General features: G+C 36.9%; 1 protein-coding gene across 3 annotated transcripts in view; it reads left to right on the top strand.

The window, feature by feature from the left end:
• The window catches only part of ZC3H6 (zinc finger CCCH-type containing 6), a 65,548-nt gene that overhangs the window by 4,810 nt on the left and 34,435 nt on the right, over positions 1-26,303 (top strand). For 2 of the 3 annotated variants that reach the window (XM_057309084.1, XM_057309083.1), the window contains exon 2: positions 19,600-19,780. In XM_057309084.1, coding sequence (XP_057165067.1) covers positions 19,600-19,780 — 181 coding nt within the window. Of the gene's footprint in view, positions 1-15,802; positions 15,882-19,599; positions 19,781-26,303 lie in introns of all 3 variants that reach the window. The other variant, XM_057309085.1, reaches the window with a different exon arrangement.

The following is a 26,303-nucleotide window of genomic DNA, read 5'->3' as shown; positions in this document are numbered from 1 at the left end:
ACTGCACTTGCTCTCTTGATCTTTTAATGTAGTAGGAGAAACAGACTGGTAATGCATAGTTATAGCACTAGTCCTATAACAAAGGTATAAATTGAGTGCCATGGTGGCATAGATGGGAGCTTCAGGGAGGCATCATGGAATTAGCTACATTTGGAGGATGAGTAAAAGTTTGGCCAAGCAGAGTCAAATATATGAAAAGCACGAAGAAGTGAACTGGCATGGTGGGTTCAGAGATGCTAAAATTGTTAGTATGTGAAACATGTGCAACATATTTTGGGGAATGAGGAAAAGCTTCAGTGAACTAGGGATCTGACCCTGGATGATGTAAAGATCTCATCAAAGTTTGTTCTTCTTTTTAAAGATTTTATTTATTTATTTGACAGAGAGAGAGACAGCCAGTGAGAGAGGGAACACAAGCAGGGGGAGTGGGAGTGGGAGAAGCAGGCTCCCAGTGGAGGAGCCCGATGTGGGGCTCGATCCCAGGACTCCGGGATCACGCCCTGAGCCGAAGGCAGATGCTTAACGACTGAGGCGCCCCAAAGTTTTTTATTTTTTTAAAGTTTATTTATTTATTTACTCGAGTAATCTCTATACCCAGCGTGAGGCTCAAACTTGCGATCCCAAGATCAAGAGTCATGTGTTCTTCTGACTGAGCCCACGGGGCAGGCACTCCTGTCATCAAGGTTTTTTAAGCGGTAGAATGTTCAGATGCCTTTTTTGGCATGATACCTAGGGGCTAGGAGGAGACAGACTACCGAAAGGGAGATCAGTAGACGGAAGACAATTTAGGGAACTTTAAATAATTTTCATTAAGTATCTGATATTTAATATATATTGTTTTGGACTTGGGGAACACAGCAGTAAAGACAAAAATCATTTGCCTAATGGAGCTTACATGTTCTTTGGAGAAAGCGATGCTAAACATGAAAAACAAATGTGTTCAATGCTGATAAAGTAGAAAGGGAGGCGGGGTATCGTAATGGGTGTAGGGAGGGTATTTCCATTTTAAATAGGTTTTAGGGAAATATTCAACGGAAAAAGTAACATTTGAGTAAAGCCCTGGAATAAGAGAGCAGTTCAGGCCCAGTATGTCTGGGGGGAAAGGATTTTAGATAAAGGGAACAGAAGGTGAAAAAAGCCTAGAACCCGGATTGAGCCTAGTGTAGTTAAGGAAAGAGCAAGGGGGAGAGAAGTAAGAGATGAAGTTAGGTGGGCAACAGGGGCAGTTGCGTAGGGCCGTGTAAAGCCATTTTCAGGAGCTTGGATTTCACTCCGAGTGGTAAGGAGCCACTGGAGGATTTGAGCAGAGGAGGAGCACGGTCACGCCGTGGTAAAGGAATGGTAAAAAGGAAGTTGCTTATGGTAATATCAGTGACAAGTGATGATGGTTTTAGGCCAGTGAGGAGAAAATGGTTGGATTTTGGATGTGGTTTGGAGATAGAACCAATAGGATCTGCTGATCGATGTGGCGTATTAAAGAAAGTAATGAGTCAAAGCTACTGTAAAATTGTAGAAATTGAGTAATGAGCACCAGATCAAAAGCATTGGCAATGAGAAAGCAGATAAAAGGCAAAATTCATGAGATATTTCTTAGAGTTGATAGAACTGGAGATAAAGATCTCAGAGTTTTTAGCAAAGATGTTAGTCAAAATGATGAGATCACCCAGGTATGTGTGGTAGACCATAAAGAAGACAAGTTTTCTGGAAGCCAAGGGAGGAGAACGTTTCAAGGAAGGGATGATCATAGAGCAGATAAAGGAAAGGGTTGGAAATTGGCCACAGGATATCCTAAATTAGGACCTTGAAAAGCATGAATGAAAGAGTGCTTCAGGGCTTGCAAGCACCTGGCCTTCACACATAAAATGTCCACATGGTTGTTTGCCTGACACGATGTTTAAAAATATTTGTGTTTGAATGCCATTAGACTTGACCTGTGTTCACTGATACTTTCTTTGCAAACTCAGCACCCGAGGTCTACTCATTGGGTGACTTGCCTGACCACGTAGTCATTTGAGTTTGTGACCCTTCATTATGCAATGAAGGCGGGTTTTCACCTGGACAGACAGGTGATCTGGTTTCCAAAAAAATCTCAGAGATGGGTGGCCTTGAATTCACCGGGTCAAGCTTCCAGTCAGTCTCGGACTGTCACAGTATTCTGTTGTGCATCGATGCCCCCAGTGGCCTTGCCTCAGTTTTCCAGATTCAGAAAAGGATCAGTGTCAGAGCTGATCAGACTTGGAGATGTTAATTCATGCTAAAAAGTAATAAAAGTGGCTAACATTTACGTGGTGCTTACTATATGCCAGGTTCTGTTTTAAGTGATTTACTTGAATTACTGCATGTAATCTTCATGACAACCCTACACAGCAACCTTCATTTTACAAATAAGGAAATAGACACTAAGAGATTGATGAATTTCCCAAGGTCACAGAGTACATCAGTGGGTACTCAAATAATCTGATGCTAGAGCCTGCATTTTTATTCGAGGATAGACATCCCTATCACAAGAGAACGTGTGTGTGTGTGTGTGTGTGTGTGTGTGTGTGTGTGTGTGTATCAGAATACCAATTCCGTCATGTAAAATGAGGATTAGATATTTAGATATTTGCATCAGGGAGGGTATTCTCTCCATGTAGAATGCTATATGGAAAACCAAATTACCAAAAATTGCCTGATGAACAGAAGCATGGGATTAGAATGAGGGCGTTGATTGTAAGTGACTGGAATTTTAAATGGCATCAAGCCCTGATAAAGTGATATTTCCATCTTCATAATGTATCTTCCAAGCAGTTACTTGAATCTGTCAGCCTTACAGGATATCCCCTCTCCTGGGCAGTGCTTAAATGGGCACTGGCCACATTTGTCTCTCTACCTTTCTTTTTTCATCATTTCTATTGCTAACCAGCCCTCCTTTCTGATAGGTACATTTCTTTTCATTGCATGTTAATATATTAAATTTAATTAGTCATCTTTTACTTGGTCCTGTGTGTCTGACTTCCTCATCTCTGTTTTGGTTCATCTTACTTTGATTTTATGGTTGAACTTTCTGAGGTGATGATACTGTTATGAGGAGATACTATTTCTAATATCTTTTTCGAGGTGTTTGGGTCCTGGGGGCTGTTGTTGCTTGAGTGCTGATGCCATGTACCAACCCAAATAGCAGTCATTGGATGACCTTTGCAAAAGCAGTTTCAGCAGATTATTATTACTCTTGGCAAAGAGCAACCTTTCTCTAATGTAAAATAGCTTTATATTTATTTTATCTTGCCTTTTCTTTCTTTCTTTCTTTCTTTCTTTCTTTCTTTCTTTGAGTAGGCTCCAGAGCCCAGTGCAGGGCTTGAACTCATAATCTGACACCAAGACCTGAGCTGAGATGGAGTCAGACATTTAACTGACTAAGCCACCCAGGCACCCCATGCTTTGCTTTGTTTTTTTATGTGAGTTCATGGCTTAACATTACTACTTCAAATGAACTCTTATAATACTCCAACTTTCATAAAACCCACATTTTTGAGTGGCAAATAACCAAAGGAAATCCCAAGGAGTGTATAAAGGGAATCCTAAGTTAATTATCATTAAAATTATAAAACCATGTAAAAATCATTAACTATATATAAAAGTGACAGAAAAAAAGAACCTAGGTTTAGAACTCATGATACTCTATATTTTACATATATTGCTATTTATAGTTCACATACTTTAATTCATTTGATTCATGTAGACAGGACAGATATCAATATCTTCATTTTATAGTTTAGGAAACAGATTTAGAGGGTAAATAACTACTTACCACAGTCTGTGTCTCATAGCATTTGATTTTGTACTCTTTTCCTTGCCACCATTGCCTCATGATGGTAGTAAATCTGACACCAGATGCTGGACTGGGATATTGGATTCCTAAAAGGATTTGGGTTTTTTTTTTTTCCTGTTAGATATTACTTGATCCCAGGCAATTTCAGCCTACTTTATTATAAATTCATCTTATATGACAAAGTTTTTCTAAATCCTAAAATATTAAAAATTGAATGTATAAAGAATATTAATTTTCACATACTTTTAAGAGTATGAAATCAGTTAAATCTAGTTACATCTGCACATTTTTAGCTATGGAAGACAAGAATTCTTCCATTGTATACTGGTCTTAACCTATTAAGAGAATTTATTGAAAATGCATAGAGATCAGAAGAGCCAACACCTCTTTTGCTTGGATTTTTCTTGATGACTGGTAGTTGACAATAAAACATTAGATCACTGGTTCTTGTGTGTGGGGTTTGAGTTCTTTATAAAGGCTACTCTTTGGCCCATAAAGGAGCTTGTGGGTTGATTTCTTTTCTACATCCTTGGCATATATAGGAGTCTATTTTAAAATTATGTTTTATGTAAGCAAACAAAAATGGAAGTGAATAATGCATTTATGTAAGAAATACCTACATATTTTGGCTGTATATACATATCGTACCAAACATACGTTTTTAAAAAAATTACAGATATCCAAGTGTGAAAACCAACATTTGACCAAACCTTAGACTAAAGTTAATATCATCATCATAGATTAAATTTCTGGAATACATGAATAAAACTGAAATATCCTCCAATTATTATAATTTATTATTAGAAATTTTAGTGGTCTATTTTTAAAAATAGGAAATTCCAGTGAAGTAATAATTTCTCAATACTGCCTATTGCTAAATTACTGCTGTAATTGCTGTAATGCACATTATGGGTACTGAATACAGGGTCACTTTCAACTGAGATTAGTGGAATACAAGATAGTTGGGGGAACTTTTTTTTCCTCTAACATTTTCCTTTTTACATATTTTTTTTAATATCTGGAGCAAAGATGATTGATTATGTGACACATAACTTTAAAGTTTTCTTTTTTTTTTTTTAAGATTTTATTTGTCTATTTGACAGAGAGAGAGAGAGACAGTGAGAGAGGGAACACAAGCAGGGGGAGTGGGGGAGGGAGAAGCAGGCTTCCCGCTGAGCAGGGAGCCTGACACGGGGCTCAATCCCGGCACCCTGGGATCACGACCTGAGCTGAAGGCACAGACGATTAATGACTGAGCCACCCAGGCACCCCTAGAGTTTTTTTCTCATGAAATTTTGAGGTAGCAAAGTTAACATTCTGTTTTTAATCCATCCACAAAAGATGTGAATTCTCAAATAGGATTTTTTCTTGAAAGATTCGTGGGATTAAATAATTAAAAATATTCTTTAGAAGTTATTCTGTTTAATGTTATGAATGTTAGAATGCCAAATAAATGGATAAAAATAGAATTATGACATAATTTCTATTCTGTTTTGTATTTTTCTTTTTTTTTTTTTTAATTCATTTGACAGAGTGAGAGAGCACAAGCAGGGGGAGCAGTAGAAGGAGAGGGAGAAGCCGGCTCCCCACTGAGCAGGGAGCCCAATGTGGGGTTTGATCCCAGGACCCCGGGATCATGACTTGAGCCGAAGGCAGACGCTTAACCATCTGAGCCATTCAGGCACCCCTGTTTTGTATTTTTCATTTAAATTTTTATAATCATTTGTCAGCTCAAACAGTGTATAATATTCTTAAAATCAATACCTAAATTACTCTCTCAATATCATTACTCCAGTTTTCTACTTGGCTATTTGAAGAGTGTTAGTTTCTTTTGTACACAAAATGGTTTTCATAATCATTAATTACACGTTTTTCTCTTATATTAATGTACGGTTGTACTTCATCTGATTGATAAAATTTCAATATATAAAGCACACAGGGAGATTCTTTTTTTTTTTAAAGATTTTATTTATTCGACAGAGAAAGACAGCCAGTGAGAGAGGGAACACAAGCAGGGGGAGTGGGAGAGGAAGAAGCAGACTCATAGCGGAAGAGCCTGATGTGGGACTCGATCCCGTAATGCCGGGATCACGCCCTGAGCCGAAGGCAGACGATTAACCGCTGTGCCACCCAGGCGCCCCACACAGGGAGATTCTTATTGTAAGTTATATCTAAAATACCATCTTAACCTGGAAAATGGATATTCAGATACTAATAGTAAATCCAGATGACATGGCTTTTTTAATATATATGCTCTATTACGCTGATTAGATATAATAGTAACTAACCTAAGGATCATGTAATTTCCAGTCATGTCATATTCAGGGATCCAGAAATGACTTGAAGCAGGCCAAGGCAGAATGGAGAAACATGCTGTGGCTGGATACTTAGGCCAAAGCCTAATTTTTGCATGTCTTTTAAAAAAAATTTACTCCAACAACACTCCCCAAAACCTGGAGCCCCAGTACCTCATATCATAGGTAATATGATATCAAATACTTTGGCACATTGGGAACTTTAACAGACCAAGTGGCATTTTTTTAATATTACTGGGTCATAGGCAGTTTTACCCAGTTCACTGTAGATTCATCCAACAAAACTTTTTCGACTTTTGTTCTGATGTCATGACACCTAGAACATTATTTTCTAGCTTTCAAACTCTGTGTATTTTATTTGCTGTGATTTGTTTCTGTTGAATTTCTGGTTTCTCCAGTTTATACTGGACAGCCTAAGTCAAGAGGATAAATTGGAGGGACGCCTGGGTGGCTCAGTCGTTAATTAAGCATCTGCCTTCGGCTCAGGGTGTGATCCCAGCGTTCTGTCGAGCCCCACATCAGGCTCCTCCACTGGAAGCCTGCTTCTTCCTCTCCCACTCCCCCTGCTTCTGTTCCCTCTCTTCCTGGCTATCTCTATCTCTGTCAAATAAATAAAAATCTTAAAAAAAAAAAAAAAAAGGATAAATTGGAATGAAAGTAAATGAATTTTAGCTTAGTGAGATAACCAAGATAGTACATGAAATATAAAAAATAATTTTTAAAATGTAGTCTCAAAAAAACCTATGGCAAATTAATACACAATGTTGTTTTATTCCTGTAATAGTCTGTCTCTGCTTATGGCATAAAGGATGTTTGAGAAGTAATATGGTTTTCCTTCACGATGTCAAACATACAAGCTCAAGGATATATTTAAAAATTCTTCATTTCTCTAGATTAATATACAGTAATTCCTCTTCTGTCTGGCACTGAGCAGGGAATTTAGCATCAACAGATATTTTATTATCAGAAACTAATTTTATTACAAATATTTTCAAAGGATCTCTTTGTAAATAAAATATGTGGCATGCTTTCCTCTCTTACTAACTAGACAATTACTGATTTATCTTTTTCTTAATTACTTTGGATCATCATGAACATCTATTGTCATCATAATCAGTATAAACCCTAGGTATTATACTCCATCTTGTGTTTTCCCAGGAGACTTTGGAAATATGGGAGGCTTTCACACAGACTGTTGCTAAGTATTGCATAATGATAGGATAAAGGAGAAACAGCCTTAGCAACAGACTCCAGATTTGGTCTACCAGTTTCTTTTCTGCTTGTACTTGTTTGAAATAATTTTTCATTGTTATTCTCTGAAGGAAAATAAATTTCCCCCTTGGAATCCATGCTTTTGGGATTTGTAACCTTTCCCAGTTTCTATGAAAGTGTCTGTCATCTTCCCTCCCATTCTATTAAAATGCATGTATTTCAGGTAAATCTCAAGAGAAAAGGAAACTTCAGTTGAGGGCTGTCTCTTATGAACAGTGAAAGTAATTACTTAACTTTATCTCACTTAGTCTTTAAACAACTTTGTGATGGTAGATTGATGAATCCTATCTGTAGATAAGGAAACTGAATAGTAGGGGGCAAGATAATTGGTTCAAGTTAGTATAGGTAGTATATGACTGGGAAGCAGAATCTGAACCCAGATTTTTCTGGCTGTAAAGCTTTTGTGCTTCCACCTTACTACAATGCTTTTTTAAGTAATCCGTTTTAACATGCCACAAGTTTGGTTATTGTTCTTGTTTAACACTCCTCCTTTAATTTCCAGGTTCCGGTGAGCTCACTTTGCCAGAATCCTGGGTCCTCATTAAATAAGGTGTTTGTTTGATTTCGGTTTGGGTCCTCTAACTTTAGGTGAAAATTGCTATTCTGGCAGCCAACTACCTCATTAGTATTCTACTCTGTTTTCTGGATATTGGTGCTTAGCCCCTTTTTGTTTTTATTGAATGGCAAACCTTAGTGATAACATAGCAGTTTTCATTACTTCCAGCATTCCTCTCTTTTCTTTCCTTCTTCTGACTTTGATGTGGAGGCTTTCATCTTACAAAAGCTGTTAACATAAACTGCACCACTTTTTTTTTTCCCCAAGTCACATAAGTGATTTTTAAATAGAATTAAACAGTACTTCTCATCAGAAATCCTGGAGGCCAGAAGGCAGTGAATTAATATATATATATTTAAAATTTTTTTATTGAAGTACAGTTGACATACAATGTTAGATTAGTGTACAACATAGTGATTCAACAATTCCATATATTACTCAGTGCTCATCACAAGAAGCGTAGTCCCCATCTGTCACCATAGAATGTTATTACACAACATTATTAACTATATTCTCTGTGCTGTACTTTTCATCCCCATGACTTATTTATTTTATAACTGGAAGTTTATACCTTTTAATCCCCTTCACTTGTTTTGCCCTTTCCTCTAACCCCCTCCACTCTGGCATTCACCAGTTTGTTCTCTGTATTTATAAATCTGTTTCTGTTTTTTTGTTTGTTTGCTTGCTTCCTTGTTTTATTTTTTAGATTCCACATGTAAGTGAAATCATACAGTATTTGTTTTTTGTCTGACTTATTTCACTTAGCATAATACCCTCTATGCCCAACCCTGTTGTCACAAATGGCAAGATCTCATTCTCTTTAGGGCTGAGTAATATTCCACTGTGTGTGTGTATGTATATATATATACACACACACATATATATGTATACATATACATGTATATATATATACACCACATCATCTTTATCCATTCGTCTAGTGATGGACACTTAGGTTGCTTCCATATCTTGTCTATTTAAATAATGCTGCAATAAACATAGGGGTGCATATATCTTTTCAAGTTACTGTTTTCATTTTCTTTGAGTAAAAACCCAGTAGTGGAATTACTGGATTGCAGTTCTATATTCAGTTTTTTGAGGCCCCTAAATACTGTTTTCCACAGTGGATACACCAATTTATATTCCGACTAAACTACACCACTACTTTATCAACTTGTGTGGGACCCTGAAATGAACAGGGAAACCCATTTTTCAGCTCTATGTGATTTGATTATTTTACTTTTTAAAAAGTCTATACAGGGGCGCCTGGGTGGCACAGCGGTTAGGCGTCTGCCTTGGGCTCAGGGCGTGATCCCGGCGTTCTGGGATTGAGCCCCACGTCAGGCTCCTCCGCTATGAGCCTGCTTCTTCCTCTCCCACTCCCTCTGCTTGTGTTCCCTCTCTCGCTGGCTGTCTCTATCTCTGTCGAATAAATAAATAAAATCTTTAAAAAAAATTAAAATAAAAAGTAAAAAATCTATACAATAAAAATTTTTGACTAATTTCCTTTGAGCCCCTAAAAAAATATTGTTGAGTAAAAAGAAAACCCTATAGCACCTTATAACTCCACGTCCCATATTAGCAGTCCAACTGATCTAACCTGGTAGTTGCCATCTGCCATTTCCTTACAAACATTAAGATAACTTCGGTGTGTGTGGGGGTGGCTCAGTCGGTTAAACATCTGCCTTCGGCTCTGTTCGTGATCCTGGGGTTCTGGGATGGAGCCCCACGTTGGGCTCTCTGCTTGGTGGGGAGCCTGCTTCTCCCTCTTCCTCTGCCTGCCGCTCTGCCTGCTTATGCTCTCCTCCTCTCTGTCTCTATCAAATAAGTAAAATCTTTTAGAAAATAAAATAAAATAAAATAACTTCTGTGGAATTGACGTAACTCATATTTACTTTTGCATGGGAGAAATTTAGACCTTAACAGCTTCTCTGTATCATCTCTTAAAATACTACTTAAATGTGTGTTGATGACATTTCTTTTTCTCAACATTTTATTACGAAAAGTTTCAAATATGCAAAGATGTTGAAAAAAGTTTACAGTAAACACCCCCATATCCTACCCACCAGTTGGTGAGCTTCTTAAATAATCTTCTTCACATTAGCTGCTATTAAGTGTTTTGGCTATATGCAGTTTCCTCCTAACACCAAATATGTATAGCTATTATAGCAACATGGTGAAGAATTATGGATCTTAGAATCAGACTGAGTTTGGGCTCTAGCTCTGTCATCTGCTAGCAGAATCAGTTAAGCTCTTTGTTCCCTTTCTTCACCTGTTTAATGAGGATAACAACATATTTCATAGTTAACATGAAAATGAAGTAAACTGATTTAACATATCTGCAGCACAGTAATTATTCAGTAATGTTAGCTAACATACTGGGTTTTTTTACTATAAATTTTATTTAAGATGTTATTTTACTTCAGAATTACTGTTATTTGTTCATAAACACATTTGCTGGAATTGAAGATAATCTTAAATAGTGAAAGAATTAGATAATGAAAAGTGTAGACTAAAAATTGCTGAGAATTAAATTTTAAAGTATTTGTTAAAGTCATATATCCATAATCCTCTGATGGCCCCCAGCTTTTTAAAGGTTCTGTTCCAGGCAGTATTTTGGACTTTATGGAGAAAATAACAAAGTTAACTTACCCTTTTTTAGAAAAGAAACAGCTAAAATGGAATCATTCGCATTTTTTATTTGTTAATGTCTAGATTTGAGAGATTGCAGGACGAAGACAAACTGGCACTATAGTGAATGATCAATGTTAATACTTTCTTTAAAGAAGAGCCATTAGTTTTATTTATGTTCTCTTTTGTTTTCTGTATTTTGTTGATTTCTGTCCTTGTATTTGTTATTCTCATTTTTCTCCTGGGTTTACCCATTTCTAAGTTCTTTAGTTGAGTGTATAGCTCATTTGTTTTTAACTTTTTTATTTCCTGAAAAGTGTGTTTAAATAAAAGCATAGATCTCCTTCTAAGGGCTCCTTTTCTTTGTTTAGGTCTTTTGATCAATAACTTCCTGGTGTATTCTGCACCAAATTTATAGTGGGAGGTTCACCAGGAAGTTACATTGCTTGAATTTAGATGTTTCATTATTCTGTTACTGATATATTCATTACCTGCATCAGATCATTATAATGCCTGCTTTGAACATTTTGAGGCTGAAATGATAGGGATTATGTGCTCCTGTGATATAGAAGTTTAACACATTATTTATTCAGATCCTTACTTATTTTAAGAAAAATGTTGACCCTAGTCAAAGGAATGACCTCAGGAATAAGGAAGTGACCTTTAAAAGGTATAAATCATGGGAATGTTTGTAATATTCATGGAGGATTGCCCAAAGGATAATATTCTACTAATTTCTCGATATTAGTTTTCAGCTTTTTTTTTTTTTGCCTCAACACTGTTGTAGAAAAAACATTCCCATCATGATAAAGTGTGCGTATTTGAGTGAGGAGTGTCAAGTTATCAGGTTCTCCAAATATATTCCATTCTTCTTTTGTATTCTTGCTTGGTTATTGCAGTGGCGTCCTAACTGCTTTCCTGTGTCTGTTTTATTTCCCCTTTAGGTCTGTTTTTTACTGTTAAAGTTTTATCTTTCAGAATGGAGATCTAATTACATCACCTCGTTTCCTGGAACCACTTCTGTGGCTTTCTCATTTGTATTAGAATAAACCCCAAACATGGTCAAAGCTAGGCATGATCTAGAACCACCCATCACTCCAGCATAATTTTATTTTTTTTTAATTTTTGTTCTTTTAAAGATTTTATTTATTTAGTTGACAGAGACAGCCAGCGAGAGAGGGAACACAAGCAGGGGGAGTGGGAGAGGAAGAAGCAGGTTCCCAGCAGAGGAGCCTGATGTGGGGCTCGATCCCATAACACCGGGATCACGCCCTGAGCCGAAGGCAGACGCTTAACGACTGCGCCACCCAGGCGCCCCTCCAGCATAATTTTAAACGAGCTTTCCCTTTTTCTTTATAATCCAGTGACGTTGGCATTGTCTCAGTTTCTGTCTCAATTCTTCTACAAAAAATTTTGCTTATCCTATTATCTCTGCCTGCCAGAGATCCCTCCGCAACCCTTTATCTCTTAGGTTAGAACTCCTCATCTCAGTTTACTCATGACTTCCTCAGGGAAAGCCTTCCAGACTTCTCTGACAGATGAATTCCTCCTATTGGGTGCTCCCATAGCACTATTTACCTCCTACATTTACCTGTATGGTTGTTACTTTATATTTATTTATGTGATTCTTTCATTGATGTCTGTCTCCCCCATCACTAGATTAAAAACTTCTTGAGAGAAGAAACCATGTCTTTCTTTTTTATCATTGTATGCCCATTGAAAAAGTGGTGAATAAATACATGTTAAATGAATGAATGCCTCCCCTTTTTTGTTGGGAGGACAGAAAATTCTAATATACATCTAGTTTTTGAGAATCCCTGCTCTAGATGTTGTAGATTTCATCCCCAGATTAAATCAGAATATCAGAGGAGTACCTGGCTAGCTGGCTTACTCAGTTGAGCATGCTACTCTTGGTCTCAGGGTTGTGAGTTCGAGCCCCAAAGAGATTACTTAAAAAAATAGAATCTTAAAAAAAATCAGAACATCAGATAATTGCGTACTTGAACAATATTTGTTTCCTTATATAATTGCTTTTTCACAATTGGATTTTGGCAGCAAGCCCTTGGTTCAAAGTGGGGCATGCTGTAGGTGATAAACTATTGCATTGGTTGTATGGACACTATTGAAGGTAGTGTCCATTGTGTCAAGTACTGACCATTGTATCAGATAATATTGTCTTTATGAGGACTCAAGGGAGAAATTTCTTTCTAATCTCACTGCTAGAAAAAACTATGCCTCTCTTGAGCAACTGGTCTGTTTCTGTCTTGGAAGCACTGTTGTCTTATACCTAATCCTTGTTTCCTGAAACTCAGAGCCAAATTTGCATCTCACATATAAAAATTAGTCAAGAATTTCTGGCATACCCCTGTGTAAATTAATCTTAGTCTTACTTTCACCTTAATCTTTCGAATTTTAAAGTATTAAATAGCATTAAGGAGTAATAAAATTCACCCAAGATTTTTTTTTTTTTTTTTGAAGCCAAATTAATCCACTTGCTGGGTAAGAAATGAGTTCACTTTGTCTTTCCATGCTGAAAGTGGAAAAGACAGAGAAGAAAATAAAAGGTTTATTATATATTAGGAATTCTAGGTTTTATGTTCTGATTGGGTCATTTGGGAACTAGAAATTCTCTCCTTTGATTTTGTTCTGCTGTCATAAAAGCGTAGAGATTGCTTTATAAAGAGGTCTGAGGTGGGATATGAAAAGTATCTGTTAGATTCAGAGATACAAGATCAGCAATTTGTTTTTTTCTTTTTAGATCAGCACTTTTATACACACATGCTGGGAACTTGGTAGAGTTTTAACACTACCGCCTTAGTCCTGCCATTATAGAACAGCATGCTACATATTCACTGCTGTATGGGCTATGATCTTTGTATGAATTGTGATCAAAGGCCTTAGTATTTAGCCTGACTGGGTATCAGAGTCCTTTTGTTTTCCTTCTGTTACAAAATGAATTTTTGTACCATCTGATGAAATAACAGCTATGCAGAAGCATATGTGACTCTGGAGACCAGGCATTGGAAGACTTTGACAAGTAAGAATAGCCATGACTAAATTAGAAGAAGAGACTAGAAAGCACTTTAGAGTGATGACCAAAGTAAGGGAATCTTACTTTTGAGTCCACTTTTTTTTTTTTAAAGATTTTATTTATTTATTTGAGAGAGAAAGAGCAAGCAAGAGAGAGAGCATGAGCAGGAGGGAGGGGCAGAGGCAGAGAGACAAGCAAGGACCCTGAGATCACGATCTGAGCCAAAGGCAAACGCTTAACTGACTGAGCCACCCAGGCGCCCCCTGAGTCCACTTCTGATAACCAAGTTGTCTTGTCTTTTGTTTGAATATAGATTGATCAACTTTCCCTGTGATAGTACTTCATGGGCAGCAGGAAGTATTAGCAGTAATTCGTATTTTTTTTTTCTTGGCTTGCCAGCAAGAAATCTAGAGCTTATGCTAGTATCCACAACCACTTAGATCAATGACTTTAGTTTGTCGTAACTCTGGGGCTTTGCAGTATTATTTATCTTTTCAGTCAATGTTAGTAACAAATTTTGGATAACATTTTCAAGTTATGTGACCTCTCTAGTTGAAAATAGAGCCCCAGTGATTTTAGCATAAAGGAAGTATCTGGTTTTCTCCAGGGAGATCAGTGTCCCTTCAGACACTCCCACAGAAGCATAATCTGCTGAAGGACATGGGAAGGAAATATCTAAAATTGTCTATTATATTTTTATGTATAGTTATCTGTATATGCAAGTTAGGTTTTGATGAGGCAAATATGAATAAGTATGTTGTTGATTCAGGAAATAAAGATTAGAAAGGCCACATATGTAAAAACAGAAGTAGAATTACTTGTAAAAAAAAAAAAAGTGAGTGAGAAAGGAATTCTTAGTTATCTCTGGGATACAGATAACTTACATAGAGTTAAGCAAAATTTGGAAGGGTTGTCATAAGACTATGGAGGATGTTAGTCTAATTAGAATTTATAATTTTGCCCATAAATTTGTACCAAGTCTCATTCTTGAAGGATTTTGTATTTGGGTTGAGGCTTTCACAAATTCTGAGGTTGGCTTGAGGAGTGAAACTTGCTGTGGCTGTAGATAGTCAAAAAGGGATAAGCTGAATTTCTGCAAACCAAATACATTCCAAAAGGTGTTAAGAATGTATTTGATAAAGGATGAAGATAAAAACACTTTGAAAGTTGCAGAAATCTATCAGATTTTACCACTGGTAATTTGTAAAGAGAAACTTTTGCTGAAACAAGTAAGATGAGCCATCTAGCATGTAAATGTTCAAGGTCCAGTTTGGGGATAAACATAAAATCATAAGATTTTAGCTCTTCCATGGCCCTGATATGACAGAGAGTGTTTTCCTTGAGAAGAAATAACTAGTTTGGGAGGTATAAGGTAGGGAGTTAGGACAAGGTTTTGTCAAGAGGATCATACATAAGCTATAAAGGTTGAGGGAAAAGATCAGAGTAGGCATGGGCAAGCCTAGACCCAAGTAAGATTTCCATTAAGCATGCTGACAGATTTAGCCAGTAAAATTCAGTTTATTACTTACATAGATGACAAATGTAGGATCACCATGGTGTCAGCTCCTCATGTCCATTGTCTCACTGGGTAACACCGAAACCAAAGAGGCCAGATAATCACAGGCAGCATGAGTGGTAGGGTACCCTGTGGCTGAGGAACAGTGGCCATATGAGGAGAGTACATGGAGGTGGGTTAAAAATAGCTTCGTAGCAGCACCTCCCAAGACTGCCTATATTTCCGTATTCTGGAGGATCATGAGGCATTCTGCCAGGGCTCAGGTGAGCCTGCGGTTGAGCCTTACCTGTGTGAGCTAGGTGGAGACATGTAAGGTTGCCAGGGCATCAGTACAGAGCAGTTCTTCTATGGTAAAGAAGAAATGACAGGGTGAATTAGAACAAACGCATGGAAAAAAAAGTGTTACAACCAATAGTTACAAGTATCTAGGAAATTTGTGTTCTATTGGTCTTAGGATAAGCAGCCTACTTCTATATAGTCGTCTGCTCCTGGAATGTAAAGACATCTTTGACATCCTCACAGTCATTTGGTACCTTCTGAGAAATGTCTTTTTTCTGGTGATCGTATCAGCTTATCCTAGGACACTTGCATTTATGAGTAATATCTTTGTAATATCATCTACCAGGAGTACTTGTATAGTCTTTTATTGAGGCTTTTGTGTTTCTTCCAGAAGACTCAGTTTCTGATCTGTAGCTTGTAACAGGAGCCTTTAGGCAAGCATAAAGAAAAAGCAGAAACTACCTATGGAGGTAAGACTGAATGGTTTAGGTTAAGTTGTTTTAATAGCAGCAATATCAGAATGGGAAAAGTATAATCCTTTACGAAGCAAATCAATTTATAAGGATTTAGCGAGACTTACCTCAGAATAAGAGCATATCATGGACAGTGAGGGCATTGACCAATTTCAGAGTTTTTAATTTATTCCACTGTGTGTTACAATTTTCTCCAGTTGTCTGCAATGTAGATATTTAAACCTAGAGATATAGTCTTTTAAAACTTAATCATTTTTTAAAATAATAGCTTTATAGAGATAAAATTCACCTTTTTAAAGTATACAATTCACTGTTTTTTTAGGATATTCAGAGTTGTGCAGTCATTACCACTATCTAATTTTAGAACATTTTTAAAAAAAATTTTAGAACATTTTCATCACTCCAAAAAGAAAAACCCCAAGACCATTGACAGTCACTCCTCATTCCTCCTTCTGATCTACCTGGAAATCCCTAATCTACTTTCTGTCTTTATGGATTTGCCTAAGAGCTATATATTATTTTAAAAATAATTTTGTTGGTTAACTGAACAGTTATTTACATGTCCATAAACATGAATATGCCTTTTCCTAAAAAGGACATAATCACTCTACATTAATGAAAAGTCATCCATATTGAATTGAACTGGGAGCTTCTCTTTTTGACTTATTAAATTTTAAAAAGTATCTTGGGTTTAGTAAACAAAACAGTTTTCATGATGGTGTTGAGCTAATTCAAAATCTAGAGAATGCTAAGCACTCTTAATTATATTATCTCTTCTGTTTTTTATTTTTCACAGAGGTGGATTAGTATCTGATACATTCATAGGTGCTCAATCAAGATAGCTTTATTTTGTTTTGGTGACAGAACTAGAATTAGAATCCAGCTGTCCTCCCTGGAAGTTTCCTGTTTCCATTATGCCACACATGCTTTCCGTTTGTGCCCAAAGCTGATTTTGTAGAGCATTTGTAAACAGTTCATGGAAATGGGGATCAATGCTCTTTATTTCCTTTTTTCTATCCTATTTCTTATAACCATACATAAGTTCACAAGTTTAAATTTGTTATTGTGTGAATGCTGAAATGGTAAATAGGCTAAGGGAGAAGAAAGAAAAGCAAAATACCTTTCAGCGCTTTTTGTCTAATGACAAATATGAACACCCCATATTTCACAGTTAAAGAATTTATGTAAAGCAGGACATAAATTCATATGCAGCATTTTTAGCTTGAATACTTAGGTATTTAAATAGCTCCAGTCAAAATGTTAAGTATGAATTAGTGATTTTAAGATATAAAAAGATTTATCTTTAAGGAGCTCAAGTTGGAGAAGGGTGGTAAAAGAAAGAATGAATGCCTGTAGGTTTTTTTGGTGCTGTTTAAATTTTGTTATGGTGTAAGTATAGGCAGTAAAGTACACAATTCATAAATGTACAACTTGATGAATTTTTACACATAAATATGTATGTATATGTAATGGTCACCACACAGATCAATATACAGAATATTTCAGCACCTCAGAAGGTTCCTAAGTACCTCTTTTTTGTCAGTTACAACCCTCTAAGAGGTAATCACTATTTTGACTTCTGTCACCATAGGTTAGTTTTGCCTCTTCTTGAAATGCATATAAATGGAATCAAACAGTACTGTCTTGCGTCTAGCTTCTTTTACTCATAATTGTGTCTGTAAGATTCATCCATATTGTGTGTAGCAGTAGCTAATTTTTTTTTTTTTTTTTTGCTTTATAGTATTTCATTATATAAATAAAGCACAATTTATCCATTCACCTCTTGATGGGGATTTGGGTGGTTAACAGTTTTTTACTATTGTGACTAACACCGTGAAGAACATTCTTGTGCTTATCTTTTGGTGAATATATGCACTCATTTTTCTTGGGACTTAAGGTTTTATAGTGTTATAAAAGTTCAGAACGTTTTTTGTTAAAACACCAGAATGTCAATCCTGCCTCACAAGAAATTTTCAAGACTGCCTAAATGGATATACATCTCTTTGATTTTATAATAGAAACTGGGGGAAAGTAACAGTGACTTCACAGCCAGTTTTGGATGTTATGTGCCTGTTCAATAATGCAAGGGTTATGGATACTGTATATTCATTCATTCAGTGAACAGCAGGGAACCATCCTAGGGGTTAGAGATACGGCTATGAAAGACACAATCACATCCTACTTTCCTCAACCAATATGTTCTGGTTATTTGAACATAATGCGTAGAGTGCAGTGATAAAGAAATGAGAATTATTAGGGAAGTACTTAGGGTGAAGCATCTCACCTAAACCTGGGTAGTCAGTGGAAGCATCTTAGAGGAAATGACATCTGAACTGGGTCCAGTAGAATGAACTGCAATCAGCCAGGTGAAGGAAGTGGAGGGTGGGTGTTGAGAAGAGCGGGGCAATGAGAGTTTTTAAGGCAATGTTTAAAGCTTGGAGATGTGAGAAATAGAAAGTAGCTGGGTAAGCAGGGACTCAATTATAAAGGGCCTTTTGGTAATATGGAGTTCTGATGTCATCCTCAGCTCAGAAGGGAATCACTGGTACTGTCCTTTTTATTATGGAAAACTTCAAACACCTACACATTCCACAATTTGAGCAATATTACCAACTCATGACCAATCTTTTTGATACCACTTCCTCCCATGGATAGCTGTGAAGCAAATTTGAGATATATCATCATTGAAGATTTTGAGCAGGAGAGTGACATGATCAGTTTTTTGCATTTCAGAAATCACAGAAATTGTGTCTATATTTTAGCTTGTAACTTTAAAGTATCCCTTGTAACTTTAAAGTATCTGTACAATGCACATATCATAGTTTGGTTGCTTCTCATTTGCTTCCGGTCCTACAGACATTTGTCTTTCTGTATTATAGCAGTTAGCATTTTTTCAAACTGTATGGAAACATGATTAAATGCTAAACTTATTTTATATACTTATCTTATGTAGATAGATCATTGTTTAATTTGCCTTGAAAATACTATTAATGAATATTTTGCCTTTATAAGTATAAAAAGGTCATAAACAATATAAAAGTTTGCTTCTAGTTTAGTCTCCATTATAGGAAACATATAGTATTTGGAAAGTTTGGAATTCAGTTAACGATTTTACTATGAATATTTTTTGCAGATTCAAGTTTAATTTATGATTCTTCTGTAGCTCAGGTTTTGCTCCTTATCTACGTATTGAAATCTGTTTTCTTATTGAAGTTTACTTTGATGGTGAGAATTAATATAGATTACTTTTATTTTAAAGCTAATTATAGTTGTTTACATGACACTAAGTTAAAAATTCCTTCCTGTAGTAAGAATGTTTACTTACTAAAATGTTTTAACCTTTTCTTAAAAGGTGGTTTAGTAGATGGTAACTATTGTAATACCGTGGAATAGCACTGCATTCATGTGTGCATTCATTCATTTGGTGAGAGTCAGTGATCTTAATCCAAATCAGAGGTTGGCAAATTTTTGCTGCTGAGACTGGTTCTTACATTTTTGAAGGATTGTTCCTCAAAAAGGGAGAAGAATTTGCAAAGGAAACCATATGTGGCCTGTAAATATACTACCTGGCCCTTTAAAGGAAAAGTTTGCCATCCCTGATCTAAATGAATGTAACTTGAATCCTTGGCATGTGCTTGTTTTTCTTTTGGAAATATTTCTATAAGATTCATTTTTGAATAACATTTGAAAATAAAAATGTCATCATTTTCTACAGAGAAGATGGCGAATTAGAAGATGGTGAAATAGATGATGCAGGACTTGAAGAAACACAAGAACAGGAAGCAAAAGAGGATAAAAAACAGAAAAATGAAAAAGCCTATAGAAAATCAAGGAAGAAGCACAAGAAGGAAAGAGAGAAGAAAAAATCCAAAAGGAGAAAACGTGAAAAACATAAGGTTAGTTAGAATCTACTTTTAATTCTTTTAGTAAATTTGTATGAAATATAAAATACTGAAAATTAGAAAGTATAAATCAGGGGCGCCTGGGTGGCACAGCGGTTAAGCGTCTGCCTTCGGCTCAGGGCATGATCCCGGCGTTCTGGGATTGAGCCCCACATCAGGCTCCTCCACTATGAGCCTGCTTCTTCCTCTCTCACTCCCCCTGCTTGAGTTCCCTCTCTCGCTGGTTGTCTCTATCTCTGTCAAATAAATAAATAAATAAGATCTTTAAAAAAAAAGAAAGTATAAATCATTGCTTATTTTATTATAAAACTTATTGATTAGAGGGGTGCCTGGGTGGCTCAGTCAGCTAAGTGTCTGACTCTGGATTTCAGCTCAGGTCATGACCTTGGGGCATGAGACTGAGCCCTGTGTCAGGCTCCTCACTGGGCATGGAGCCTGCTTAAGATTCTCTCTCTCCCTCTGCCCCTCCACCCCCCCCCCGAAAACAACTTGTTGATTAGATATTTTTATTTGTGTGATTAATAAATTTTCTGAACGTGAAGATTTTATGAATTATCTCAAAGATTAAAAAATTAATCAAGGTAACTTTTAATGCAAGTTAAAATAAATCTTTTCTTTTTTTTTAAGATTTTATTTATTTGTCAGAGAGAGGGAGAGAGCACAAGCAGGAAGACCTGCAGGCCGAGGGAGAAGGAGGCTCCCTGCTGAGCAAGGAGCCCAACACGGACTGGAGCCCAGACCTGAGCCCAAGGCAGATGTTTAACCAACTGAGCCACCCAGGCATCCCTAAAATAAATCTTTTTAATTAATAGAATTATATGCAAGGATGATAAAAGGTTATGGAAAGTTTTATTCTCTACAAATATAGATTAGCAGCATTGGCATTGTCTGTCCACTTATTTATTTATTCATTCATATGTATGTTCGTGTGCTTGCTGTGGAAATCTCTGTGCTCTATGCTAAGGTTATAGTAATGAGTGAAACAGTCTCTAACAGAGATTACATTGAAATGGGAAAGAGAAAGCAATAAACAAATGAAAAACAAATGTGATCAAGAAAAAAGAGTAGGGTTCTGCATAGAGAATCATGTAGTTTGTATAGGGAAGAAGGGACATCTGTGCTGACAGAGAACTCAGGGAAAAGTTGGCATCTGTGGTGGGGTAGTTTTTCAAACTCCCTGGAACTCACCCATAAAAACAGAGCAATAAGGATAGCAAAATCAAAAACTCATTGGCAACATCCACAAAAGAGTGAAGTAACAAGTTATCACCACAAACCTTAAAAATACAAATGGAAAAGGCCAAACCACAGACAGCACCAAGACCTGTATAGCATCAGCAACTGTGCATACTGAGGCAGAGGGAAGGTAATGGGCGTTCCAGAAAACAGATTGCCAACAGGTACTCCTCTCAAATGGAGGAGTCCTCACTCCGTGTGGAAAGTCCATGGGCCAAACTGAGAACAGTAGCAGAAAGTGAGAGGGGACTTTACTAGTTTCAATTCACATGTGAGTGTAAGGTGACCACGTGAATTTGGATGGTGCTTGAATGGTCTGGGCCTGAAGAACTCCTAATACTAATCAACCAAATCCCTCTTCTCAGACAGAGTCCTACACTGAGAATATAACTGCTGTCATTAGGATTTAAACTGAAAGGACAGGCATACTAGGGCTGGGCAAGGAAAGAAATAGATTTTAAAAAAGAGGGAAGGGAAAAAGCAAGGCATATCTCAGAAGATACATAGCCATATTTATTAATACTTCATGCAAACAACAGAAGAAATAACCCTAGAAAACAAGATAGGACTATGATACACTCCATGTAAATTATTATTAAAAAAAAAAAAAAAGAGGGACGCCTGGGTGGCTCAGTCAGTTAAGCATCTGCCTTCAGCTCGGGTCATGATCTCCAGGTCCTGGGATCGAGCCCCACATCAGGCTCTCTGCTCAGTGGGGAGCCTGCTTCTCCCTCTCCCTCTGCCCCTCCACCCTGCTTGTGCTTTCTCTCTTGCTCTATCTCAAATAAATTAAAAAATAAAATAAAATAATTTAAGAAAAGAATAATAGAATAATATTCTTTCAGAAGAGAAAGAATTCCCACAAAACATATAAAATATCTAACCTAATATTTCAAAATGATAAAAAAATTTAATAAAGTAATATAAGCTATGATCAAACAGCATAAACACAATTTTGGGGAAATATCCTTTGGTCATCAAGGCAAAAAGACCAAGTCCCTTATTAGGAAAAGAGAATCAGGTTTATATAAAAATTTTTGATATAAATATTTTATGCCAAGAGATAATGATTCCATATGTCATTCCATGACATTTTTTTTAAAGATTTTATTAAACAGAGAGGAGAGCAAGAGAGAGAGCACAAGTAGAGGGAGGAGCAGAGGGAGAGGGAGAAGCAGACTCTCCCATTGAGCCAGGAGCCTGACACAGGGCTCAATCCCAGGACCCTGGGATCATGACCTGAGCCAAAGGCAGACAGTTAACGAACTGAGCCACCCCTGGAATGACATATTTAAATAAGATACGGGCCAAGAATTTTATATCCAGCTAAATACTGACCTTCAGATATAAAGTTGTCAAAACCATATATATATGGGAGAACTCTGGAAATATTGTTATCATGAGCCTTCCTGTAGACTCCACCATAGAACAAGTTTAGATAACCAAAATGACTAGTTGAGAGAGAGGATCTACATACAGGTATATATTTCCTTGTAAAACTAAGACTAAATGATGAACATAAGAGCAGTGTATTATGTATCTGAATATTACAACTATAAAAATTATCAGGAAAACAGAAGAGTATATGGCAAGCAGGATAAGCTTACTGATTGCCTTACGTTTATTAGCTCACAGTAAAAGGATGTTGCTTCACATTGTCATCCTGGGAATGAAAAAGGAAGGAGAAGAGGTTAGTGCTGAACTTTACTATTGGTCCTGTTAGTAAAGAAAGAGTATGCAAAGAAGGGACAGGGACTAAAGTTATTAGAAAAAGGTTGTGTGAAAGAAATAATTGAGGGACACTTGGGTGGCTCAGTTGGTTGAGCGTCAGACTCTTGATTCAGCCCAGGTCTTGATCTCAGGGTTGTGAGTTCAAGCCCCGCATTGGGTTCCATTCCGGGCATGGAGCCTACTTATAAATGAATGAATGAATGAATGATAAAATAATTTAAACAAAAACACAAACCTTTCTAAATACCAAAATGTATACTCCCCAATGATGCAAAATCCAACTCTAAGCTGTGTATAAGAGAAGGGTTTAAAAAATGGGTAAAGCTATGCCAGGCAAATGCAAAGAAGGAAAAGGCAGGAGTCATATTGTTGTGGGGTGCCTGGGTGGCTGAGTTGATTAAGTGTCTGCCTTCGGCTCAGGTCATGATCTTGGGGTCCTGGGATCAAGCCCTGAGTCAGGCTCCCTGCTCAGCGGGGAGTTTACTTGTCCCTCTCCCTCTGCCCCTCCCCCCTGCTCATGCTCTGACTCTGTCTCTCTCTCTCAAATAAATAAAATCTTAAGAAAAAAAAGTCATAACGTTGATATCTGAAAAAGTGAAAATTAGTTCAAAAAGGCATTGAAAGAAACAAGAAGGACATTTTATGATGTTAAAGGCTATAATTCACGATGAAGTATAAGTTGGTAATATTTTATATGCCCCCAAACAGCAACTTTTGTAAAGCAAGAACTATAGGAACTGTAAGAAGAAATAAGAATGCACTAATGACAGGAGATATACCAGTATGCCTCTCTTAACCCAAAGAGATCAATCAAGTGGATGAAAAGGTGGTGAGAATATTAAAGAGAGATTATATAGTGAGCTCTGAATCCTGAGAATACATCTGTGTCTCATCTTTATGGCCATGCAGTAGGCTTTATAAGCTCCAATTACTTTGATACAGAGTGGAAGTGTTACAAAGAGCAATGTCAAACACAATACACTAAAATTAGATATTACTAATAAAGTCAAAAAACAAAATGTCTTTTTGCTTTGTAATCCAAATACCTGCTATAAATAGCCTGTGGAACACAGGGGAAACAGATAAAAACTTCAGAATTTCGTGAAAATAATGATAAAATCTTGATGTGTAAGTACCAACAGGACATAGCTAAAGCAATTATCAGGAGAAAAATTAAGAGTATTACAGTAATAAATGCTAGAAAGTAGCAAATCAAAACAAAAACAAACAGGAAGGACTTCTAATTAAATTACAAGCAGAACTTAATGAATTAAAATGAAAAACCACTAGTTAGTAAAAAAAAGATCAATAATATATATAAATCATTGGCCAGACTAATCAAGAAAAAGGGGCACCTGGCTGGCTCAGTCAGTGGAACATGGGACTCTTCATCCTGGGGTGTGAGTTTGAGCTCCATGTTGGGTGAGCTTAAGAAAAAAAGAAAAGAAAAAAGGGAAAAGCAAAAATAAAGTTCAGTATGTTGAAGCTAAGAACTTTCAAAACCATCAAGTCCCATCTTCTTTTTAACAGCCTTTCCTTTGTGTATCTTCTTTGGCAGATATATACTTTCAGCATTTTTCCTGATAATCTTAACTAGATCACTAGACACAATTTCTACTTATCATATTACTGAATGTAGCTGTGTCGTGCAACTTTCTGCCACTGCATAATGAGATTTCCGTTTTTCTGGTTTTAATAAGATATCCCACTTTCCTTTAAGTTGCTTCAAAGGTCAGAATTTTACTAACAATCATTCAAGGTAGTTTATTTATTTATTTATTTAAAGATTTATGTATTTGAGAGAGAGAGCGCACACATGTGCACGAGTTGGGGGAGGGGAAGAGGCAGAGAGAGAATCCCAAGCAGACTGCCTGATGAGCATGGAGCCTGACACGGGGCTCGATCTCATGACCTATGAAATCATGACCCGGGAGGAAACCAAGAGTTGGTTGCCTAACCCACTTTTTAAATTATTATTATTATTATTATTTTTTGTATCTGTACACCCAATGTGGGGCTTGAACTCATGACCTGAAGATTAAGAGTTGCGTATTCCACCCACTGAGCTAGCCCGGCGCCCCTCATTTGAGGCAGTTTAGACTTTCACTAATACTCTCCTCAAAGTCCTTCCAGTTTCTATCCACTGCCTGTTTCCAAAAGCCCTCCTACCTTTTAGATATTTCTTATGGAAGCACAGCGTTTCCAGACACCAAAATCTTATTAGTTAATTATTGCTGCACAACATTACCCCAAACTTAGAAGCTTAAAAAAACAGAAATTTATTTCCAGTTTTTGTGGGTCAGGAATCTGGGTGCAGCATAACCAGGTGATTCTGGCTCAGCTTTTCTCATGGGGTTGCAATCCTCTCAAGGCTTGACTGAGGGAGGATCCTTTTCCATGTTCACTCACATGGCTCTTGGCAGACCTCAGTTCCTAACCGTGTGGACCTCTCTACAGACTGCCTCAGTGTCCTCATGATGTTATCTGGCTTCGCCCAAAACAGGTGAACCATAAGTGAGAGAGAACAAGAGAGAGCACCCAAGATGAAAGCTATAGTCTTTTTTATAACCTAATCTCAGCAGTGATATACCATCTCTCCTGACCTATTCTATTTACTAGCTATTTTTAATGCAGTCCAGTGGCTAATTCAGGTTAATAATTACTCAACTTCTTTTTTTAAGATATTTATTTATTTATTTATTTATTTATTTATTTATTTATTTAAGAGAGAGAGAGAGAGCCTGTGTGAGAGCAGGGGGTGGGGCAGAAGGTGAAGGAGAGGCAATCTCGAGTAGACTTCTCGCTGAGCAAGGAACCCCATGTGGGGCTCAATCTCACAACCCTGAGGTCATGACCGGAGCCAAAACCAAGAGTCGGACACTTAACCCTGACTGAGCCACCCAGGCACCCTGTCACATATATATATTTTTTGATAATAGTCTTCTTAATGGCTTCTTAAAGTCCGTATGTTTTCTTAGCCTCACTGTTTTGGAATAATCTTAAGAAACTTCTACCTTAAGCAGAACCTTCTCTTCTCTGGTGGTTTTTCAGTACAGTGTCTTCGTTTGAGCTTCTTAATCAAGTCTTATTCCTTTAGTGATCTTCAAGTGAAAATTTTCCTTTGAGCTGGAGCCGACTTCTGCTATTGACTCAGTAAACTTGGCTTTTAAATGGACAATGCTTTGAGGCGCCTGACCAGCTCAGTCCACAGAGCACATCTCTTGATCTCGGGGTCATGAGTTCAAGCCCTGCATTGGGCATGGAGCCTACTTAAAAAAAGAGAGAGAGAGAGAGAGAGAAATGGACAATATTTATTTCAAACCCTGACCAACAAATATTAGATAAGCTTGAAGCATTTCATAGCATAATTATAAAAAGATTTCTTCATATCACCTATCAAATCAGCAAAAACAGAAATAATACCACCAAAAAACTAAACCTGAGAACATTTAAGAACAAATGGAAGAAAAGTTTGTCTTTCTTAAAAGAGCCTGTAGGAATGGAGTAGAGGAAGACATCCTTCTACTGTGAAAATATCAGAGTTCAATTT

Source organism: Ursus arctos, unplaced genomic scaffold (genome assembly GCF_023065955.2).
Source record: "Ursus arctos isolate Adak ecotype North America unplaced genomic scaffold, UrsArc2.0 scaffold_8, whole genome shotgun sequence".
NCBI lineage: Eukaryota > Metazoa > Chordata > Mammalia > Carnivora > Ursidae > Ursus > Ursus arctos.
The sequence above is the reverse complement of the archived record's forward strand: the minus strand, read 5'-3'. Positions and strand labels throughout refer to the sequence as shown.